We start from the raw sequence: 19,842 nt of genomic DNA, 5'->3' as shown, positions 1-19,842 counted from the left end.
TAGTGGAACTATTTAAATCAGCTAGAAAAGTAAGCAAAACATCCACAGTTATTGCAAAGTTACAGGGCCTATAGTTTAAAAACCTGAAAGGAAGCAAATTGTCATTTGCAGATAAATCAGAGAATGGTTACAGCCTCGCCTGTCTATTATAATCCAAGTTGTAGCTCAGATTCAGCATATAAAATGTAATGAAAACAAACCCAGTTCTGGGCTTCTCTAATAATGGTGTGTAATTACAGGACACAATCACGTCACCCAAAAGCTTGAAATGAGTAAGCACATGACTGAGAAGACTCTTTAGCATAAAGGAAGTCCTGGGGAAAGAGTACAACCTATCTCAATAGGCATAGGCAGGCTGCAGCTGCTAATACATAAACAAATGATACAGACTCTGGCAGGAATAGTAGACCCAGGTGCCACTCCCCTTCCTGTATGGGGTTTGGGCCCAGAGGTTCTGTGCAGTGCACACCAACATCACTTCTAATATATTTTTCTGTGCAAGGAATCAAAGACTGACTGAGCCATAGTTAAAACCCATGAACACAAGCTATTCCGCTCCCATCCCTCGCTTCTCCATCTTATTTTACCACTTCTTCTCTGCTTGTTCATCCCATACCCCACATTCATTATTGCCTTCTCTCCACCACTCACAGTCCCCCTTTCACTCTCTGTCTTTCTCACCCTCACTCTCTGGTTCACTTTGTCTGCCCTCTCTCCCACCCCTTCCTCTGCCTGTCCCATACAACCTCCCCTCCATTTTCACTGTGTCAGGGGGGCAGCAGCGAGGATGGGCATGGAATGTGGCAGGAGCTGCCCACCCCCCAGAAGTGGCCCAGGGAAAGTGAAGTTGGAAAGCAACAGATAGGTGCAGTAAGCACCATCTGTGCATGGGATCTGCTGATAATGCCCTCAGTTCCCCATCCACAGGGAACAACAGAGACCTTCTGAAGAGATCTCAGCAGCACATAGGGTTGGAGCTCCACTGCAAGGTAGTAGTTACTGTTTATTTCCCCCTGGACAGCTGTTGTTGGGCTTCCCCCAGGCAAAATGGGCATCCCAGGGTTTGATACTAAGAGCTGACCTTGGTTGCTCTTTTTACTCTACTAATCTCCATGGCATTCCCATTGTCACAGGCTCTCTTATGGACTGTCAGGACAATTAATGTCCCAGGGTAGTGACCACTTGTGGGGTTTCTTAGCGTAGACCCATTATACCAACAATCCCTAAACTTATTAAATTAAATCCTGAAATGGCCTTTCACGTGACCAGATGCCAAGCTTGTTTCACCCACTTTGTTAGCTGCAATCCAATAATCACAACAAAGGACTGTCCATAGCCTGGTTATGAGAGCATGCTGGGTCTCAACTATAATACAGATTTCAACTCTGCTCGTAGATTGGGGGACAACTGAGCTATAAGACAGCCCCTGATTCAACTGTAGTGTAGAAAAGCCAAAGTCATTTGTAGGTTATTTTCAGTGGGGATACCAGTTAGTCAGGGCCGGCTCCAGACCCCAGCACGCCAAGCGCGTGCTTGGGGCGGCGTGCCGCGGGAGGGCGGCAGGCGACTCCGGTGGACCTCCTGCAGACGTGCCTGTGGCGGGTCCGCTGGTCCCCCGGCTCCGGTGGAGATCCACCGGAGCCGGGGGACCAGCGGACCCTCCGCAGGCACGTCTGCAGGAGGTCCACTGGAGCCGCGGGACCGGCGACCGCCAGAGCGCCCCTCGCGGCGTGCCCCCCTGCTTGGGGCGGCACAATTCCTAGAGCCGCCCCTGCAGTAAGTCCACTGGTTGCAAAAGCAGGGGACAACGGACAGTAAACAGATGGTAACGTGCTAATTTCCATGTACAGTTCTGCTTATAATCTGGGTTTTCACCTTTGGCTCTACATCTGAAATGGCATTCATTTCCTCTGAATTTTCTGTGACATACACACACACAGAAAATATGCAATGCATTTTTTTCTTGTGTTAAATAAAACATGTTCCAATCTTGTACGTAAATGATTAATCACACAATTATTTTATCATGTGGCACTAATAAAACACTTCTTGAGATCTTTCAGTAAATTCTAGTTTTATTAGCCTTGTTTTTACATACCAGGTAATTTTTACTAGCAATCCATAAATAAAATATATTCAACTGTACACAGCTCTTTGTATTGAAAGGGCCATAGTATCCATCTTTTGGCAATTTCTTATATCATTCTATTAACATTAAAATGAAATATTACCCACAAATAAAATCAACCTTGTAAAAATAAAACCTACTGAGCCTATTTTTCTTTTTGCCATTATGATTCCCTGAAACAATTACTCTCTGCTTTTCCTATTTCATTCTCTCAGATGCCACAGGAGACTTGTTCCTACCTATGAAAGTGCTTCCATACGCCGATTTGAAGAGGGAAGAGTTGACAATATTAGGTCTGCAACCCCAGAAGTTTTAGCTTTTGTAAAAGCAATGATTGATGACAAGTCATCTCTACCGGTACCTTAATCTCTCTCTTTTGCTTTTATTTAAAACAGAACAAAAAATCATGCTTCTCTTACCTATAGATAAGGGTGACAAAAATGTAGGCCTCGTAGACTATAGTCAGGTAGGAACTCATTTCTGTGAGAACCAGAGCTTCATGCTAAATATGAATATTCGTTTTATTATTTGAGTACCCAAAAGCATGATACAGATAATTACACCATGAGAAACAGAATCTGTGTCTAAACTTACTTAACAGAATCTTTTGTAATTTACACCCGCAGAGCCAAATTCTGCTCTTTGGAGAATTTCACACTGAACTGGAAAGTTCAGGGTCATATACTGCACACTGAATGTTAGTTGGTTTGTTTGTTTCTATAGCCATGCTTCTGCCAAACATATATAGTGTTTATCTAATATGCCCAGTCAGGCTAAAACTTCTGAGATTAGATGTTTAAGTCTTGGTCATGCTTAGGAAACAGCTTTCCATAATGCACTGATAGCCACTTTCTGGAACTGCACTGTTCAGCTGCCTCATGCAGATTCCTCCTGCACACACTCCATCCGCTTACCAGGAATGTGAATAATTTGAACTGGCAGGTGGGTGTGTGGCGAGATGCAATTGCCAGGTCAGGGAGTGTACATGCACAAACAGGCTTACCCTAATTGTTGTCCCAGGCGCTCCCCTTTGCAGTCTGCAGGAAAGCCCCTCTGTATATCTCTCTGCAGGTTTTGTAGGGGAGTCTTCCACCTCTGCTGTGCACAGATTTTCTGGTGGGTGCCTGTATGTGTGTCACTGCCAGAATTTGGACATGTTTGTACAGAGTCTCTTCTAGCACGGGATAGTCAGGGTAGCTGCTTCTAAGTATCTATCAAAACTTTAACAGAAACAACTGCAATACAATGAGGCATGGTGATTTAAGAAATCTTAGTGTAGAACAGACCTGTGTACAAAACTGCAGAGGCTGCATGAGGTGACAGTTTCCATTCCCTCACCACATCTTCCACCTGTGTAAGCTGTCGAGTTCAAAACCCATCTTGTGCTGAACTGGGCTCTCAGAAACTCTATGTTAAAAATCCACTGACACCATGAAAGCTGAGGAGGTTCCTGAACAGGACATAACTGTGTGATAACTCTAGGAAAATGATGACTTTTTAATGGTAATCACTATACTTTGGCCTGAGCTCTCCTCCAATCTGGCCAACCCATCCTACACGGGACTCACTATTGCGCTGAAAATGGCCTCTGCCTGCCGGTAACCTCTCTGGTGATACAGTGCTACTGTCTAGAGTGGGCAAGCCTGAAGGTACTTCCCCAGAACAGTCCTTTTTCCATGCATCAGTCCCTGCCCCTGGACAGCGCCACACCAGTGCATGCTCTCACTCTTTCAGAACCTCTAGTAGAAGACAGATGCCCCAATCAGTTCCCACCCCCAAGTTCTCATGCCAAATTTTTTATCTGATTTCTCTTGCCCCTTTGAACCATTGCTGGTGGCTCTTATCTCTACCTTTGTTCACTCAGATTCAACTATCTGGCTTCTCCAGCACTTGCAAAGCTTCATCATCTCCCAATACTTTACTGCCTCAGCTCTGAGACAGTGTACCCACCAGTGATATCCTAACTGTGTTGCATCGTGTGAGTGAGCAAGGGAATGTCACATGTGACAACACAGTCCTCATTTCTCTAGAATCACCTCTGCCAGCCTGTGCCTCATTTTGTGTGCCCCAACCTTCTAAATCCTTATCTCACCCCTCAGCAATAATAAATATGGAGGATAATAATGTTGTTGTTCCATCTAAAGAATCCTGTAAACATCATGCAGTTCTGCACAATGGAATTATGGTTTTCCTGGAGATTATAAAGTACGCATATTTTGTTAGAATATCCATTTGGAAAGGTGCAGGCATCTGAATTACTCTGTGGATATTTCATGCATAATTTTTGGAACACAAACATTTGTTCAGATATGACCATTCTTTTCCAGTCTAGACCCATATATACTATAGTTACAAAATGAATTAGAAACAGGATTCCCTTAGCTGACCTACACTCCACCAATGGAAGGAAAAAGGGGTGTGTTTTTTTGTTGGACTAAAAGACATATGTCTTCTGATTTAAGTAGCCTTGAACTTTCTGAAGTATTTTTTGTGAGTAGCCATTAGTCCAAATCAAATCAGAAAATATTTTGCTTCTGATACCAAAGAAAGTGATTTTCAAACGATAGTTTGAACAGTCACCAAAGATTGAGTCTGGGTCAGATTGATTCTCTAACACAGGAGATATATATCATACACTAGACACCATCTTCACAGGAAAGAACCTCTGACATTGCAGAGAGTGCTTGAGAAACTGTAAATCAGATTTAAAGACTGCATTTTGTAATGTAATCTACATGAAGGACCTGGGGCCTGGCTCTAGTCTCATGAAGAAATAACAGATTCTGTGCTGTGAAGGTTTCTGATGATGCCCTTGGATTGCTTCTAAAATGAATTCTTTATTCAAAAGATCATTCATTGTCCATGCAAGCTGAAGCTTCCCTGTTCATTTAGAACTACACAAAAGAAGCCAGTAACTTTTGGCTATTTCAAGATCTCCCTAATCTGAAACATCTCGCTTGATATGCAGTAGCAACGGTGCCTAAGATTGATCCCATGATCTAAAGTCTGTTATTTGGCAGGAGCCAAAATTTATAGTTCTGTAACCAGAGATGTGAAGTAACTGTAACTACAAAGGTTAAAGCAGCCCTGGAAAATTCTAGTTGCTCATTCACTCAGGGGAATGATTTTCTTGACCAGCTGGTAAAATATCAATACTTTTTTTCATTAACATCACTGTCATTGTCATCATGATAAAGGATGCTCAACAGATTTAGTGCCTGGTCTGGTAAATTTCCATGATGGTTTTGCAAGGCTGGATTAAACTATGCAATTATTGTACCTTTTAAATTTTAAATTTTAATTACTCATACCTTCATCTGTTGCAAACTTCACTGACTGCCCACAGGGACCTACATTGACTGACCCTGTATACAGTTACTGAGAATTTTCTTCACCCATTCATCTCATCTCTACTGATCAGATTTTAGTTTCAGTAAACTGGTTCTGTTCACTAATATAATACATGTAATTTCACAGTTCATTCTGCTTTTAATTTATTAAGTGATACCTGCTGCCAATCAGATAAGAATATGATTAAAAAATAGATTAGGCATTATGTTGGCTATGGACCTGATATAAACTCTATTAAGTTAATTGAAAGTCTCTCCAGGATTTCCATTGACTTTAGATTAGGTCCTATGACCTATTTGACCCTAAACAAATAAGGCAATACCAGTGAGCATAACTTTGAACCATAGTGGCCTTCCATTCATTCAGAGTGCCCACAACAAAGTAGGAATTTTGGGGTAACTGGGGGCATTTGGGTGTACTGATGATTGGTTGTTGGCTCGTTGCCAGTAAAAGTTATTTCCTGCAGAGATTTTCAGTAATAGTTATGTTTCTATTCCACCAACAGGAATCTGAGAAGATGCAACGATTTCAAGATGCAATCACGGCACAGACTAATTATACTGTTTTGGTGAGTAAAATGTTGTTCTGCCTGGATGAAAACCAGTCAGTTTTATACCAAAAACATGAAGACATAATCACTAAGTACATAAACTTCAAAAACTTTAGATGCTTCTGAATATGGAGGACCCCAGTGCCTCACACTATCTTGTTGACTACCTGACCTACCATCCATCTTCTATGATCTCACTTCAAGAAACACTTTCCAGAAACTGACATTGCAAGGTTAAATGTCTGCATAAGACAGTGCTCGTTAGCTTACATAATAACCTTTGGACATAACCTGTTTAAATATGATAGTTCTTATATAGTGTTGTCCCAGAAGATGGCCTTGTGTAGATGACCTCTGCATATGGACACTGGGCATTTGTGTGACACTCATTAACATTATTATTAATTATTTGTATTGCAGTAACATCTAGGAGCTCCAATCCTGGAACCTATTGTGCTAGGCAGTGTATGTGTAAGCGGGGGAATGGTCCCGCTATTGTGGGGAACTTTCCTGGCTTCTGTGTACCCCGGTGAAGTGGGCTAGCGAAAGGATCTGAGTCCCCCCCCCCACTTCCTTTTCCCAGCCTCCCTCCCTGCTTGAGGACTCTCTCTGTTTTGGCAGAGTTCTAGTCTCCCCAACAAGACTGGGCAGGATTCCTGGGGGGGCTCCCCCCCCCTGCTGCCACAGCCAGGGGGGGCTAAGGTGTCCACACCCCCCCCCTCTCTGCACTGGGCACCTCTGGACCCACTGATTCCCACTTTTTATTAGCAAAAATTATTTAGTTAATTTAGAAATCAATCAAAAGAAAGAAATAAGAATAAATGGGAACGGGTTACAGACAAACACATCACCCCCTGCTCTGTGGCAGGACACACAACAACACAAACTCTCAAAACACACTTTGCAGCTGTCTTTGCCTGGCCCCAGCCCTCTCTCCCAGGCCCTGGCTGCTGTGGCTGGGGCTGTGGGGTGGGATGCTGTGGGTGGGACACTGACCACACTGTGGCTTTGGGTGGTGGGGGTGTTGCAGCCAGTGCCAGCCAGCCCCCCCAGCAGCCTGGCCCCCCTGGACAGGCCTGCCCTGGGGCTGGCTGGTGGCTGGTTCTGGGCTGCGCCCCTCCCAGTCCCCTCCTCTGGCTGGGCCCAGTTGCTCTGCTCCTCTCTCCTCTGTCCTGCTCTCTGCCTCCCAGCATGCTCTCTGCTCTGTGCCTCTGCTCTCTGGCCTGCAGCTCGCTCTCCTCCTCCTCTGGCTGCTCCTCCTCCTGCCCTCCTCTGTGCTCAGCTCTGGCTCTCTCTGGGCTCCCCTCTCTGGCTGCTGCTCTCTGGCTGGTGCTCTGGCTCTCTGGCTGCTGCTCTGGCCCTCTGCTCTGGGCCTGCTCTGCCTTCCTCTCTCCAGCCCCCAGCTCTCCCCCCTCCTTGCTCTCCCGGCCCATTCCCCTGACACACCTCACATTCCCACACACACCTGGAGTCCAGGACCTGCACTCCCCCTGGCTGATTAGCCGGCCTGCCTGCTGCTGTCCTGCCTGCCTGGCTGGGTTGCCATCCTTCCTGTTCCTGGGCTGGACGGGTCAGGGGCTCATAGTCCTGACCCTCCCTCCCTCCCTCCCCTTTACAGTGCAGGGCTACCCCAGCCAAAACACAAATACAGCCACAAGTACAGGGGCCCCAGTGCCCCTCACTCACAGCCACAAATTCTGCCACAGCCACAATAGTTACAACAACAACATATACAATATATATACAACATATATATACAATATATTAATTTAAAAAAAAAAATTAACAATTACTTAAAAGAAACTTTATATATAACACTACTACTATACACAACAATAACAACTATAACAATATACATATAAACACACTCTACATAGAACCACAACATAAGTTCTCTAACACCTTTCTTATCTCTCCTCTCTCTCCTATCCTCTGGCCCACATTCCTGTATTTTCTGGGTTTTTGAGGACTCCTTCAGTCCCCTGTTTCTGGTTTCTCTTGGCCTCCTGTTAGGGTTTGGGATTGCCCCCTCTCTCCCCTTCTTGGCTGTGTAGGGTCTTTTTCCTTGGTGTTCTGTCCTGGTTCTCCTCTCCTCTTCAGCCTCCTCAACTATCCTCAGAATGTCCCCCTGTGGGTCTCCTGTCCTCCCTGTTCTCACTGTCCTCTGTTGTGGTCTGTGTCAGGACCCTCTGTGTGGTGGCCGACTGGGTAGGGTTGGGTAGCACTTGTGGTGTGTTTGCTTACACATGTGGGGCTTTTACAATGTTTGTCCTTGATTTTACGGTGTCTATGGTTGGTCACTTACTTGCGATCGGATGTCTGATCCTTACCTACACCCCACATTTTAGATTTGATGAGAGGAGCAACTTGTTTTTCTATTTTCCTGTTGTGACTTGACTTTTGACTTGGTTTTCATGATTGGTCACCTCTCAGTTTGAATTGTCATCTTGATGGTTCCTGTCATGGTCATTATGATCCTATGTTCTCTACTCTGCCCTGGCATGTGTTCTTTATGCAGGCCTCAGCCACTGGCGTGCCACCAACTCAAACTAACAAACAGTCCAGGAACTCCTCCTCTCCTCATCATCAGCAGCTGCTTTTCTCATCATCATCAGTTCATCATCTTCTTCCCTTTCCACGGAGGAATAATGGTCTTCTTTTTCTCCACTGGTGTTCATCTTCTATGCCTCTCATGGTTATCTTTCTCCTCTTTCTCCCCGCTTTCTCTGCCCACTTCTCCGCTTAGCATCCTTCTCCTCTCCGCTCCTCTCGAATACTCCACCTTCATCCTCCTTCCCCGTGATAGTGCTCGTCCCACCATCCTCCTGGTCTCCTCTCCTCCTCCAAGTAGCTCCTTCTTCTTCTCCCCATCCCTCCCCCTTTTCATCTTTCTGGAACCTGAAGATGCATTTTCTCCTCTTTTTTTTTGCTATCTTTGCTATGCTATTTTTGCTTCAATATTCCCGGGTGCTGCATATGCTGCATCAAGGCCTTAGGCCATTGACCGCCAGTCTGTTAGTCCTGCTGGTCGACAAACTGTGCAAACAATTGCTTCAGCTCTTCAAACTGTTTGTAAAATTTCACATTGGCGCCTGTCTGGGTGGTCTCTCCCAAACATAGTATATAGTATAGCATGGTACTCTAGTCCTGCCTCTCTATGCTCGCTCTTACAGTCTCTACAGACACATCTGCCCCTCCAAAGCAGCAGACTCTCATGACCACCACCAGCACTCCTCACTGGAGATTTTCACCACTGCTTGGGCCTCTGCCACCCTCCTCCCTGCACTCCTCTCACTCTGGCCCTCTGTGGGCCTGGGACTCTTCTCTTCTGTTCTCCTTCTCTCGCCTGGTCTCTGTTCTCTTTCTTCTGGGTGTCTCTGTCTCATCTTCCCCTCTCTCCTGGCAGTGTCTGCTTCAGTGGGTCTTCTTTTCCATCCTCTCTGGGGGGGGGATGTCTCTTGGGGTCCTGGATTTCTTTTCCCTTTGGTGGGCATCTCAGCTTTGGGCACCTCTTTCATTGGACCAGTTGCTGGACCAGCTTGTTTTTCTGCTGAGCACTGTAGCTGGAGCTGGGTTTGGGCTCACCAGCAGCTTTCTGTTCTAGCAGCCACGCCCCAGCAGCTCACTTCTAGTCTTCTCCTTCTGTGTCAGCCTCTGTCTCTTCCTCTTCTTCTTCCCTGTGTTCTTGCTTACTTCCAGCTCTCTCTTCTTCCCTTTCTTCCTCTCTTCTTCTACCTTTCTCTTCTCATCTCTTTCATCAACAGAGTCTAGCTTTGAACTCAACACCAGCCTCCTGTTCCAGAACTGTCTCTCTCTGGAACTGCTCTGCTGCCTCTCATTCTCTCTCTTCTGCCTCTCCACTCTTTCCTGGGGCTCTGCTTTTTCTCTTTTTCTCAAATTCCTCCCTTTCTCCTAGAGTTCCTGCAAAGAACCCCTTTAGGGTTTCCAAATACTTCCCTTCCTTTCCTTTTCTTTCTTTTGCACATTGCTCTTTTGTTCTTCCTCTATGAAGTCTACTTTGTCTGTGGCCTCTGATTTCTTGGTCTTGGCCTTACTGGTGGTCTTTTCACAGTGTATGCCTCATGACTTGACACAGGTCTTCTTTCTTCTACTCCTGCTCTCCTGTCTTTGTCTGGAAATAGCCCAAACTGACCTTCCTTCCGCTCTCTTCTAACAGCTCCTGTACGGTCCTCGGTCTCTGCTGCCTGTGCTGCCTGTATTCTTGCCTTGTCCATAGCTTCTGTTCCTGTCTGTCTCTGTCTGTTCTGCTCCGCTTGGTTAGTGCGCTCAATCTCTGTAATCTGGTTCTGTTGGTTCTTCTTGTTCTTCAGCATCTCAGTGCTGGGAGTGCTCAACCAGGCCTGGACAGTGCTACTAGAACTCAACCACAAACCAGTGGGAACCTGTGTGGTGACCAACCATGGGACCAACAATGGTCATGTAAGCTGTGGTATGGGAGTGGGTGGGACTATTGTGGGGAACTTTCTCTGTTCTGTGGAAGTGGGAAAGGTGCTGAGTCCCCTCCCTCACTTCCTTTTTCGCCCCCCCCTACTCCCCTTGCTCCCTGCCTGTCAGGCCTCTCTCTGCCTCTCAAGTTCTGGGCCTCTCCCCAGAGGGGCCTCCTCCCTGGCTCAACCCCCTGTGGCCCCCTGTGGCCCCCTAGGGGAGCCACTGGGGTGGCCCCCTGCACTGGGCACCTCCCTTCTGCACCCAACCTCTTACATATCTGATTTTGGCACCAATAAACCAATAAACAACTAATAAAAGAATAAAAAAGAATATAAAGAAAAAGAATAAAACAAAGCATTATAGGAACATTACAAAAACAGTGAAAACAAGAACAGGGGACAATAAATCACTCTGGTGGGAGCACAACATGTGGTCAGGACTCCTGGCTGCCAGCAGGCCTGTGGTGGGTCCTCCTGGGCTGCAGGGGTTGGGATGCTGTTGGTGGGTTGGAGTGGGCCTCCTCTGTGGTGGGCCTGGTGGGTTTGGGGGTGGTGGGCCCCTTTTCCCCTGGGTGGTGGCCCCCCCTGGCAGCTCCCCCTGGGGCCACTGGCCTTCCCCTGCTTTGCCCCTGACTCTGGCCCCCCTGGCTGGCCCCTGCCCTCTGGGCTGCTGGCTGCTCACTGGCTCCAGCAGCTCGGCCTCTCCTCTGGCCTCTGGCTCTCCTCTGCCTCCCCTCTCTCCTCAGGATGTGCCTCTCTCTCCTCTCTCTGGCTCTCTCTCCTGCAGTCTGTCTCTCCTCTGGCTGCATCTCTGGCTCTCTGGCTGCTCTGCTCTGGCTCTGGCCTGCTGCTGCTCTCCTCCTGCCCTCTCTCTGGCCTCTGGCTCTCTGGCCTGCTCTCTGGCCCTGCTCTGGCTCTGCTCCTGCTCTGGCTCTCCTGCTCCCCCCTGGCCCCTCCTTCCTCCACAGCTCGCTCCCCTGCCCTCCCGGCTGCTCTGCTCCCACACGGGGACTGCTGGATTGGCCCTGCTGTCCTGATTGGCCTGCCTGCTAGCATTGGCCTTCCTGTCAGTCCCTGGGTCCTGGCCTGCCTGGCCCTCCTGCCCTTTTCTCCCCTCCCCTTGCCAGCAAAGTCCCCTCCCTTTGAACACAGTCCTGGGGGCCAAAGGGCAAACATATGCACACAGAACAAAAAGACATTCCGTGCCCCAAAGAACTTAAAATATAAGTATACAACAAGACGCAATAGGTAGATACGGACAGGTAGGCAGATGCAGGAGTACAATGAGACACCCACCTATATTTCCTTTATTCAGCACAGTATTTATTCTAGTGTCCAAAAACTCCATGAAAAGGTCTGTTTACCTTTAAAACTTTAGACCATTGGAAACCAAGTGATAGCAATATGTAATGTGCTTTTGTAACTTCTCTTTTTGATCATCAATAAACATTAACCATGCTGACAACTGGGGAAAGGTGGGGGGCGGTGGGGTGAGGAAATGGGGCACACTAAGGCTACATCTATATTTGAGCTAGAGGTGTGATTCCCAGGTCACACAGACATTCTCGCAGTAGCTCTCTTTGGGCTAAAAATAGTAGTGAAGCTGCACTTAGCCGGGCAGTGGCAACATAGGCTCGCCACCCTAGGTATGTACCCACAGGGCCCAGGGGGGGTTGTACTCAGGATGGCTAACCCACGCTGCTACTTGTGCTACCATAGTTACCCTACTACTTTTAGTGTGCTAGCTTGAGGAAACCAAGAACAAGTATGTCTACGCAAGCTGGGAATCACACCCCCAGCCAGCTCCTAAGATAATGTGGTGAGTGAATGTTAAAGGGTCTCATAGGGAACAAAAGCAAGCATGCATAAAAGCAATCAGCAAAGCCTTTCTGTAGCCCTCCCCCCTACACCTACACTACACACACACACACACATATGGAACGGGAACCGCAAAATTCACATCTCTCCCAGAGTTTACAGGGATTTAGATCCAAGGCTTTTGTTCAAGAAGGTCTCTACTATACCAGGGGTTACTTTTCTAAAGCTGGCTACTGATGTATTTTTATATTACCCTTCAGGGGAAGCAGCTATGACTTTAGAGCCCAGTCCTCCACTGAGATAAGCGAGCACAGTTTTATTGACATCAATGGAGCTGCATTCATATACTCCAGCTGAGAATCTGGTCCTTAAAGTGAAATGTATTCTGAACATTGACTTAGAACTTGCATGGTTATTAACAGCAAATGAATGATTGTATGATACTCCCTTTAAAAGACTATTGAATGTGCTTGACAATAAAACAAGGGGATCCCCCAGTGAAGAAATCACTTTACTAGTAAAACAACCCATTTTCTGTTGATTAAATGTGAAGCAGCTCAGTCTTGGTAACACTTCACAACCTGCTGCGTCAAGACAAAGTGCTGACTTACAATACTAATAACTTACTCAAGTCACTCATGATGTTAATAATCGTTAATAACTAGTTTTGTTGGAGAATTTACCACCTTTAGTTTTGCCTCAGTCCAATGCCTAACAAATTCACTGCTGGGCATAATAATTGCTGATTACTGCTTAAATAGTAGTAATAGACAAGAAAGCATTCTCCACTACTACTTATCCGAAAACATGTGCAGAGTGTGAGGGGGAGGACATGTAAAAGGAGGTATTCTTCGGACTGTGGAATGAAGAAAGGGATGAGGAATGACCGTTTGTGGTGAAGGTACTGCACTGCGACATTGGAGGATCAGATCCTGGTTCTGCCAGATTTTTTTTTCTGATCCTTAGTTCTCCATCTCTAAAAAGGGGATATTAACACTTCTTTTCTCACATTCTGGGTCTGTCTTTGTTTATGTAGATTTTAAGCACTTCAGGACAGGGACTGTTTCTCACTGAGTATGTACAGTCCCTAGCACAAAAGGGCCCCAATCTCACTGAGATCTCTGGGTGCGCCTTTCCCTAAAATTACTAAAAATATGCAGTAGTTCATTTTCAGTCTAATGAAATGTTACAAACATTAGACCTTTATGTAACTCATGGGGCAGAGCTAAAATTGTTTTGGGAACTTTAATTCTGGCTTTCCTAGTTTACAAGAAATTTAAAATCTCAACCTTAATATTTCATTAGCTTCCCCCTCCCCCTGCTTTTTTTGAGGACAGCTTAATATTAGCATGCACTTGAAGAGACAATGAAATTCAATTTTAGATGCAAAAGTACTCCACCTAGTTTTGATCATTGGGCATTCCCTCGTTCTCATAAAAACATAATGTAACTGATGTGCCTTAAACTATGGGAAAATTCAAGTGAAGATTTACACAATCTGACTTAACTGTATATGTTACAACCTGAAACATACCAGCCCTGAAGAAAATAAAACATCCACCTCATAACACAAACAGCACTTTAGTGTGATTTTATTTTCCCTTGTTAGGGCTTACCAGCAACATTGCTATCTTAAACTTGGAGCCCTAAAATTCAATTTAGCACAATTTTTTCCTATGTGTTGACTCACAGTTTATTTCGTTAGCCTGTCTCGGTCTCTCTTCAGACATGGCATTGATCTATGTTGCAAAAATGTCATTGCTAAGAGCCTTATAAATCTTGTGTGATAGCAAAATATGTCCTTTGATCATCAAGTCAATTTCCCTTGATAGGAAAAACCAAGGTAATCACTGTTATGTTGCAAATCCTTTCTCCAGTGTTTCTGAACCATGTGTGCTGATGGGCGTACAGACCATTGACCAAAGGGTGCGTTCTCCTTCATGAGCCAGACAAGGTTATTTACTCCCTGACCCTTGCATCATTCATCTTAGATATTGGGATAATTCTTTCCTTGAGAGAAAAAACAAATTGCTGCCTTCTTACTCTTCTCCTTCCCTTTTAGAGCATCTTGTCTTCCCTATCCTTGAGGCTTTCTGTGCCCTTTAGCTATCGGTTCTATTTTAATTTCTTGTTCTACATCTAAATGATCTGCCCTTCCCAAACGATTTAATCAGTGACGAACTCTAGCTTTCTGTCCCAGATAAAGTCTACATATTCACCATTTGATTCACCAGGAACTTGAAGATGTACCAAAAGGGTTTTTGACAGCATCCGAGACTGGCAGTTGTGGTGAATAAATGGAAGGAAAAAGTTAGATTTAAATGTATCTTTTCATCTGGAGTAACCTTCCACCCACTTCAGCAAAAAGAACAGGAATACTTGTGGCACCTTAGAGACTAACCAATTTATTTGCCACAAGTACTCCTGTTCTTTTTGCGGATACAGACTAACACGACTGCTACTCTGAAACCACCCACTTCAGAACAGCCAAAACCTAGACTGCTATGGCCAAGATATTTTAAAATAATTTTTAATTCAATTCTAGTCTCCTAAAGCACAGGAAGTTTGGAACAAGTAAGTGGTTATGGTTCTTAGAGTTATCTCTTCCACATTCCTGATAAGGACTTTGGAGCAATCAGAGGAGAGCTGACCCTAAGAGAATTCAGCCCAGGCCAATGCATGGCAGGATAGGACTTTGGAAGTTAAGTCAGTGGTAGCTTCAAACACTAAGGAGCAGAGGGAATCCCCACCGCCTGGCCCCATTCTTCTCAAGTGACTGGGAATCCTAGATATCTCTGCGGATATAAATTCTGTGGGACACTAAGCCCCTTATCAGCCTGGACCCAGATCCACAAGCAGTGAAATTTTTGAGAATAATCTGCTACCATTTGGAGAGGTTTTGGAGCTTCCTTGAAAATTTCCTTGAAACCAGTAAAAGTACTGTGAAGTAATATTTTCACAAGTGCCTAACGGAGTTCCATTGGAAATTAGATGTCTAACTTACTTAGTCTCTTTTAAAAAACCCACCCATAATACTTACAGGACCTGATTTTCAGAGATAATGAGCACCCATAACCCCAGAAGGAGTTGTGGGTGCTCAACACTTCTCAGGATCAGGCTCTTACATAGCACTTAAAAGTACCTTATGAACTTTTATTATTGATTATCCACAATGTATATACAATGAGTAATTTTAAAATACATTTAGGGCATTATTCCACACAAAATCCCCCAAGTCTAACCAAGGGAAATGACAGCGACACTTGGGAGTTCTGTAGTTCTGCATACCATCAGTAAAACTGTGTGCTTTCTATTATATTTTGCTAGGCCATTACTGGAATGGCAATAGACAATCACTTGCTAGGGCTCAGAGAGACAGCACGGGAGCACTTCAAGGAACTACCAGAGATATTTACAGATGAAACATATTTGACAAGCAGTCGATTTATCCTCTCAACTAGTCAGGTGAGTGTTTCAAATTCATGAGTCAGTATTTTTCTATTGTCAAAATACACATAAAAATTGGCTGAAGCCATAACTTCCCTTCTCTATCCCAAAGCTGTACCCCAACTGACAGACAAACTTTGTGAAGCCTAGTCTTGAACACAAAAAACAAACAACAAAACTTGTATGAGAGCCTTGTGCTTCCTTCCCTTCCACTTTAGGTCTTGCCCTTCTGAAGGCACCAACTCCTGTAGTAATTCTGTTTTCCAGAGACAGCACAGCCACCAAGCCAGACGTGCTTCCATTGTGGACAGAGAGGCCAAGAAGCATGAACAAATATTTCTTTTTAAAAGCAGCTGTGTTTGAAATTTCAGGCTAGTGCTAGCTTAGGTTTTGCAAGGACCTATGCATGCTACTAAGAGGTACAAGGCCTTGCGCAGCCTTTCCTCACCTGTGACTACCCCCACCTCTTCACCCTTAAAACAATACTGACTGGCTGTTACATGACTGTGACACACTTCCCGTATACCTGGTTGCAAGACTTTAGTCTACAGTCTCTGGAATAGACCAGATGGGAAATTCTACTGAACAGTAAATTAGGAGGAAGGCAGCAGCAGAGAAACACATTCAAGAGCTTTAATCAGAAGGTGACATGAAAACTTGTCAAGACAACAACTAGAAATGAGGGTGTGCTATTCAGATCCTGTGACTGGTGGGTTGGATATGTGTGGAGCCCAAAGGCAAGCTATAGTTGGCACAGGCTAAGACCATCACTGGCTCTGCCTGATCAACATGTACAGGCAGTAAGAACACGAACAGATTAGGGAAAGTAGAGTGTAAGTATCCTAACTATAGCCTTATCATCCTTCAGATATTCACAAAAACTGTCAGTTGCAATTCCTGATGTGCAAATGAGCTTTTACTTTTAAAGATGGTATATGCTGGTAACAAGATGATTAACCACACCAATATTACCTAGATTCAACATTTTGAACTATAATAGCGGGGTCATCAAAATTTACAATTAAATGTTTCTCTACGTACGGTAGCAGGTTTAGTGAAAAAAGAAATCTACAAAGTAATTCATTTACTGACACTCTACCTCAACTATATAGGACTGGGAGTGTGCAATAAAAAGGACTGATAATATTGTGCTGAAGCATAAAAATCTTAATAAGTAATTTGATCTTGTCATAATGTTTGTGGGCTTTCAGACATGAGTGAATGTAGCCAGAATACCACTACATAAATTCTCCAAGAAACCATCCATGAGCAAAAAAGTGCTTCTGAATAGCTTTATGGCCTTCGGCTGTTGCACAGCAAATTTATCTGACAATTCTATGACTCTATTAGCAGGACTAATGGCTTGTTCTATGCCATTAAAAAGCCAAATGTCACTTTTGAAGGCTCATGTACACAAAGTCTGAAACATACAGATTTCTAACAAATCTTAAATTTCCTTCAGTAGGAAGTGTTTTATCCAGCATTATGTCACAATTAAATTTGAATTGTAACAGAAGAATTGTTTCAACTAATAGCTGAATGAATTAAAATATACTTTTTTTTCCTGGCCTCCTGATAATAAATGTTAAGAGCTGCAAAAGTAATTAAACTTTGCACATTAGAAGTTTAAATTAACCTTGAGATAAGCTGAGTGAAATCTTAGGGAAATTTTAGGCAGCATAACTGTTGATAGGCATTCTGAAGAAATTGATAGTTATTCTGTAGAAATCAGTATGCAAAGCTAATAGCCATTAAAGGTCTATTTAAAATGATAGACTAAGTGAAATATATGCATTTCAGTCTCAGACAATGAGCCCAGTTTTCAAATATAGTCAACTGAATAGAACATCCAAAATCTGCATTTGGACACTCAGATCAGTGTTTAGAGCCATACATAGCTGTTTTATCTGCCAAAGTGCTGATTTTGGTGTCCATCTCTGTGCTCCAGACTTCCTATTAAGGCAACCATATTTGGTAAGTGGATCCTCTATATTTAAAATGTTTGGGGGTTTTTTAAAAATAATTATTTAATGTTAACTAGATTTCAGTGGCACTGCTTAAACTTGAAATCACTCTTTCCCTTTCCCCACCATCAGGTTCCAACCACCATGGAAATGTTCTGCTGTTATGGGCCTGTGGTCCCCAGTGGTTATGGTGTATGTTATAACCCACAGCCAGAGCATATATTATTCTGCATCTCAAGCTTTAAAGAATGTAAAGAGACCTCCTCAGTCATGTTGGCTAAAGCTGTGGAAGAAAGTCTCATGGAAATGAGAGATCTGTGCAGCAAATGCAACTCTACTACGACAAAATCACTGTCTAAACAAGAAACAGCTGCAAAATCTCAAAATGGACGCAAGCTCTAACTGTCTGTGTGACTTATTTTCCTGCACCCTTTCCTTTCCTCCACTCTGCAGATCCTTATGAATTAACAACTATACAACTGTTCAAAGGCAAGGTATAATGAGAAACATTTTATTGTAGAACAAAAATGCAGCTTGTTTTAGGTATGATTATCATTTATCAATATGAAAGCTAGAATACTATGACACTTAAGTTTCAGGTTTTTTTGCTCTAGAGTCAGCAAAACAATTGGTTTCTTTAGTTGAACTGAAGATGGCAATAATATGGAACCATACTGTACCACCATTCCTATCAATATGCAAAAGTAGTTTTAACATCCATCTTTATTCTGACCTTGACTAGCCCCAAGCACACATCTGTTCCTAGTAAAGCCAAGAATAATCTACATGGGGTCTTTGCATCAGAGGAGTTCCCAGTGCATAGCAGTACATCAGAGTCAAGTGAAGCAGGGAGAATTTTGCCCTAAATTAATTCATGGACTTATTTCCTCCTCTTACTGGGTGAAATACATCCCTTTATAGAGGCCCAGCACAAAGTGTATGTGCCTGTCCCACTAAATCCTTTTGTCAGTTTTCTGCAGAGGAGTGAATTTCAGTCACATGACTAACAGTAGCGCTGCATGCAACCATAAGAAATTAAAGAGTTACAAATACCTGGAGTAGAGAAGCAGGCACTCAAATGTGATCTACAAGATGCAGAAGTCCCCACTATAGAAGTTACAGACATGATCCATTTTTAAGAATACTTTTCACTCGTTCTAACCTCTGATTATCCTGTTTGTTTTGGTTTTGTTTTTAGATGCAGATTGTAGTGATTCATACACAGTAGATACTGTAGAGCATTTTAGTCTTGCATTGAGTATGTCTCTTTAAATAAGCCATTTGCTTCAATATTATTTAATATAGTTAACTAAATGGCAAGAACAATATACCACCAGTACATTTTTTGGAACAATTTATTTTGGGAGTGGGGGAACCCCCATACTTTCCACCTCTGTTTCAGTGACTGTCTCTCTGACTGAAAGACACAGCTAGTTCAGTCTAGAGATTTTCAATCCTGATTCCTACCCAACTCTCAGGGTAATCAATAGAAAGACTCCTGTTAATTGAATTAGGAGCAGGAGGAGACCCATAGTTAGCCAAAAGGGTCACTCTCAGGAGTTTAGCCAGGGTTGTTTAGTTGGACAGGAGGGAGTAGAGATCTGTGCTTTCTCCTCCCATTGAACTGAATGCCTGTCCTCATCATTCATAGCCTTAAGAGCATGGGACCAGATACAATCCAGTACAGATCTGTCGCATCTTAGGCGCATTTAACATGCATAATTTCAGTTTTACACGGTCAGCAAAAACAAGAAAAAACAAAAAAAAAGAGAAAAATAATTTAAATACTGTTTCTGTAGTGCGGGCAATTCCGCACGCCATTACACTCAATGTAATTTTGACTATACGCGATTTTCATTTTACGCGCTGACTGCGGAACATAACCCCAGCGTAAGATGAGACAGACCTGTATACCAAACTAACTGGATAGCTGTAAGGATAATTATAGTTTATTTAATTAAGTTTAGAAACCAACCCAGTAAAGTGCATATGCACATGCTTAGCTTTAAACACAAGCAGTCTCATTAACTTTATTGGAACTATTCATGTACTTCCAGTTAAGTACATGCTGAGGTACTCTGCTGGATGAGGGCTATACAGGGCTCTATTACACTTAAGCACTGTGGTTCTATTCCT

General features: G+C 43.9%; 1 protein-coding gene across 1 annotated transcript in view; it reads left to right on the top strand.

Moving 5' to 3' along the window:
• CHAT (choline O-acetyltransferase) overlaps positions 1–18,108 on the top strand; it is a 54,590-nt gene extending 36,482 nt beyond the window's left edge. The window contains exons 12-15 of the mRNA XM_039481992.1: positions 2,344–2,485; positions 5,985–6,047; positions 15,623–15,760; positions 17,839–18,108. Of these exons, the coding sequence (XP_039337926.1) occupies positions 2,344–2,485; positions 5,985–6,047; positions 15,623–15,760; positions 17,839–18,108 (613 nt within the window). The remainder of the gene's footprint in view (positions 1–2,343; positions 2,486–5,984; positions 6,048–15,622; positions 15,761–17,838) is intronic.
• Positions 18,109–19,842: the final 1,734 nt, after the last annotated feature.

The sequence above is a fragment of the Mauremys reevesii genome, linkage group 7 (assembly GCF_016161935.1).
Source record: "Mauremys reevesii isolate NIE-2019 linkage group 7, ASM1616193v1, whole genome shotgun sequence".
NCBI classification, from domain to species: Eukaryota; Metazoa; Chordata; order Testudines; family Geoemydidae; genus Mauremys; species Mauremys reevesii.
The sequence above is the reverse complement of the archived record's forward strand: the minus strand, read 5'-3'. Positions and strand labels throughout refer to the sequence as shown.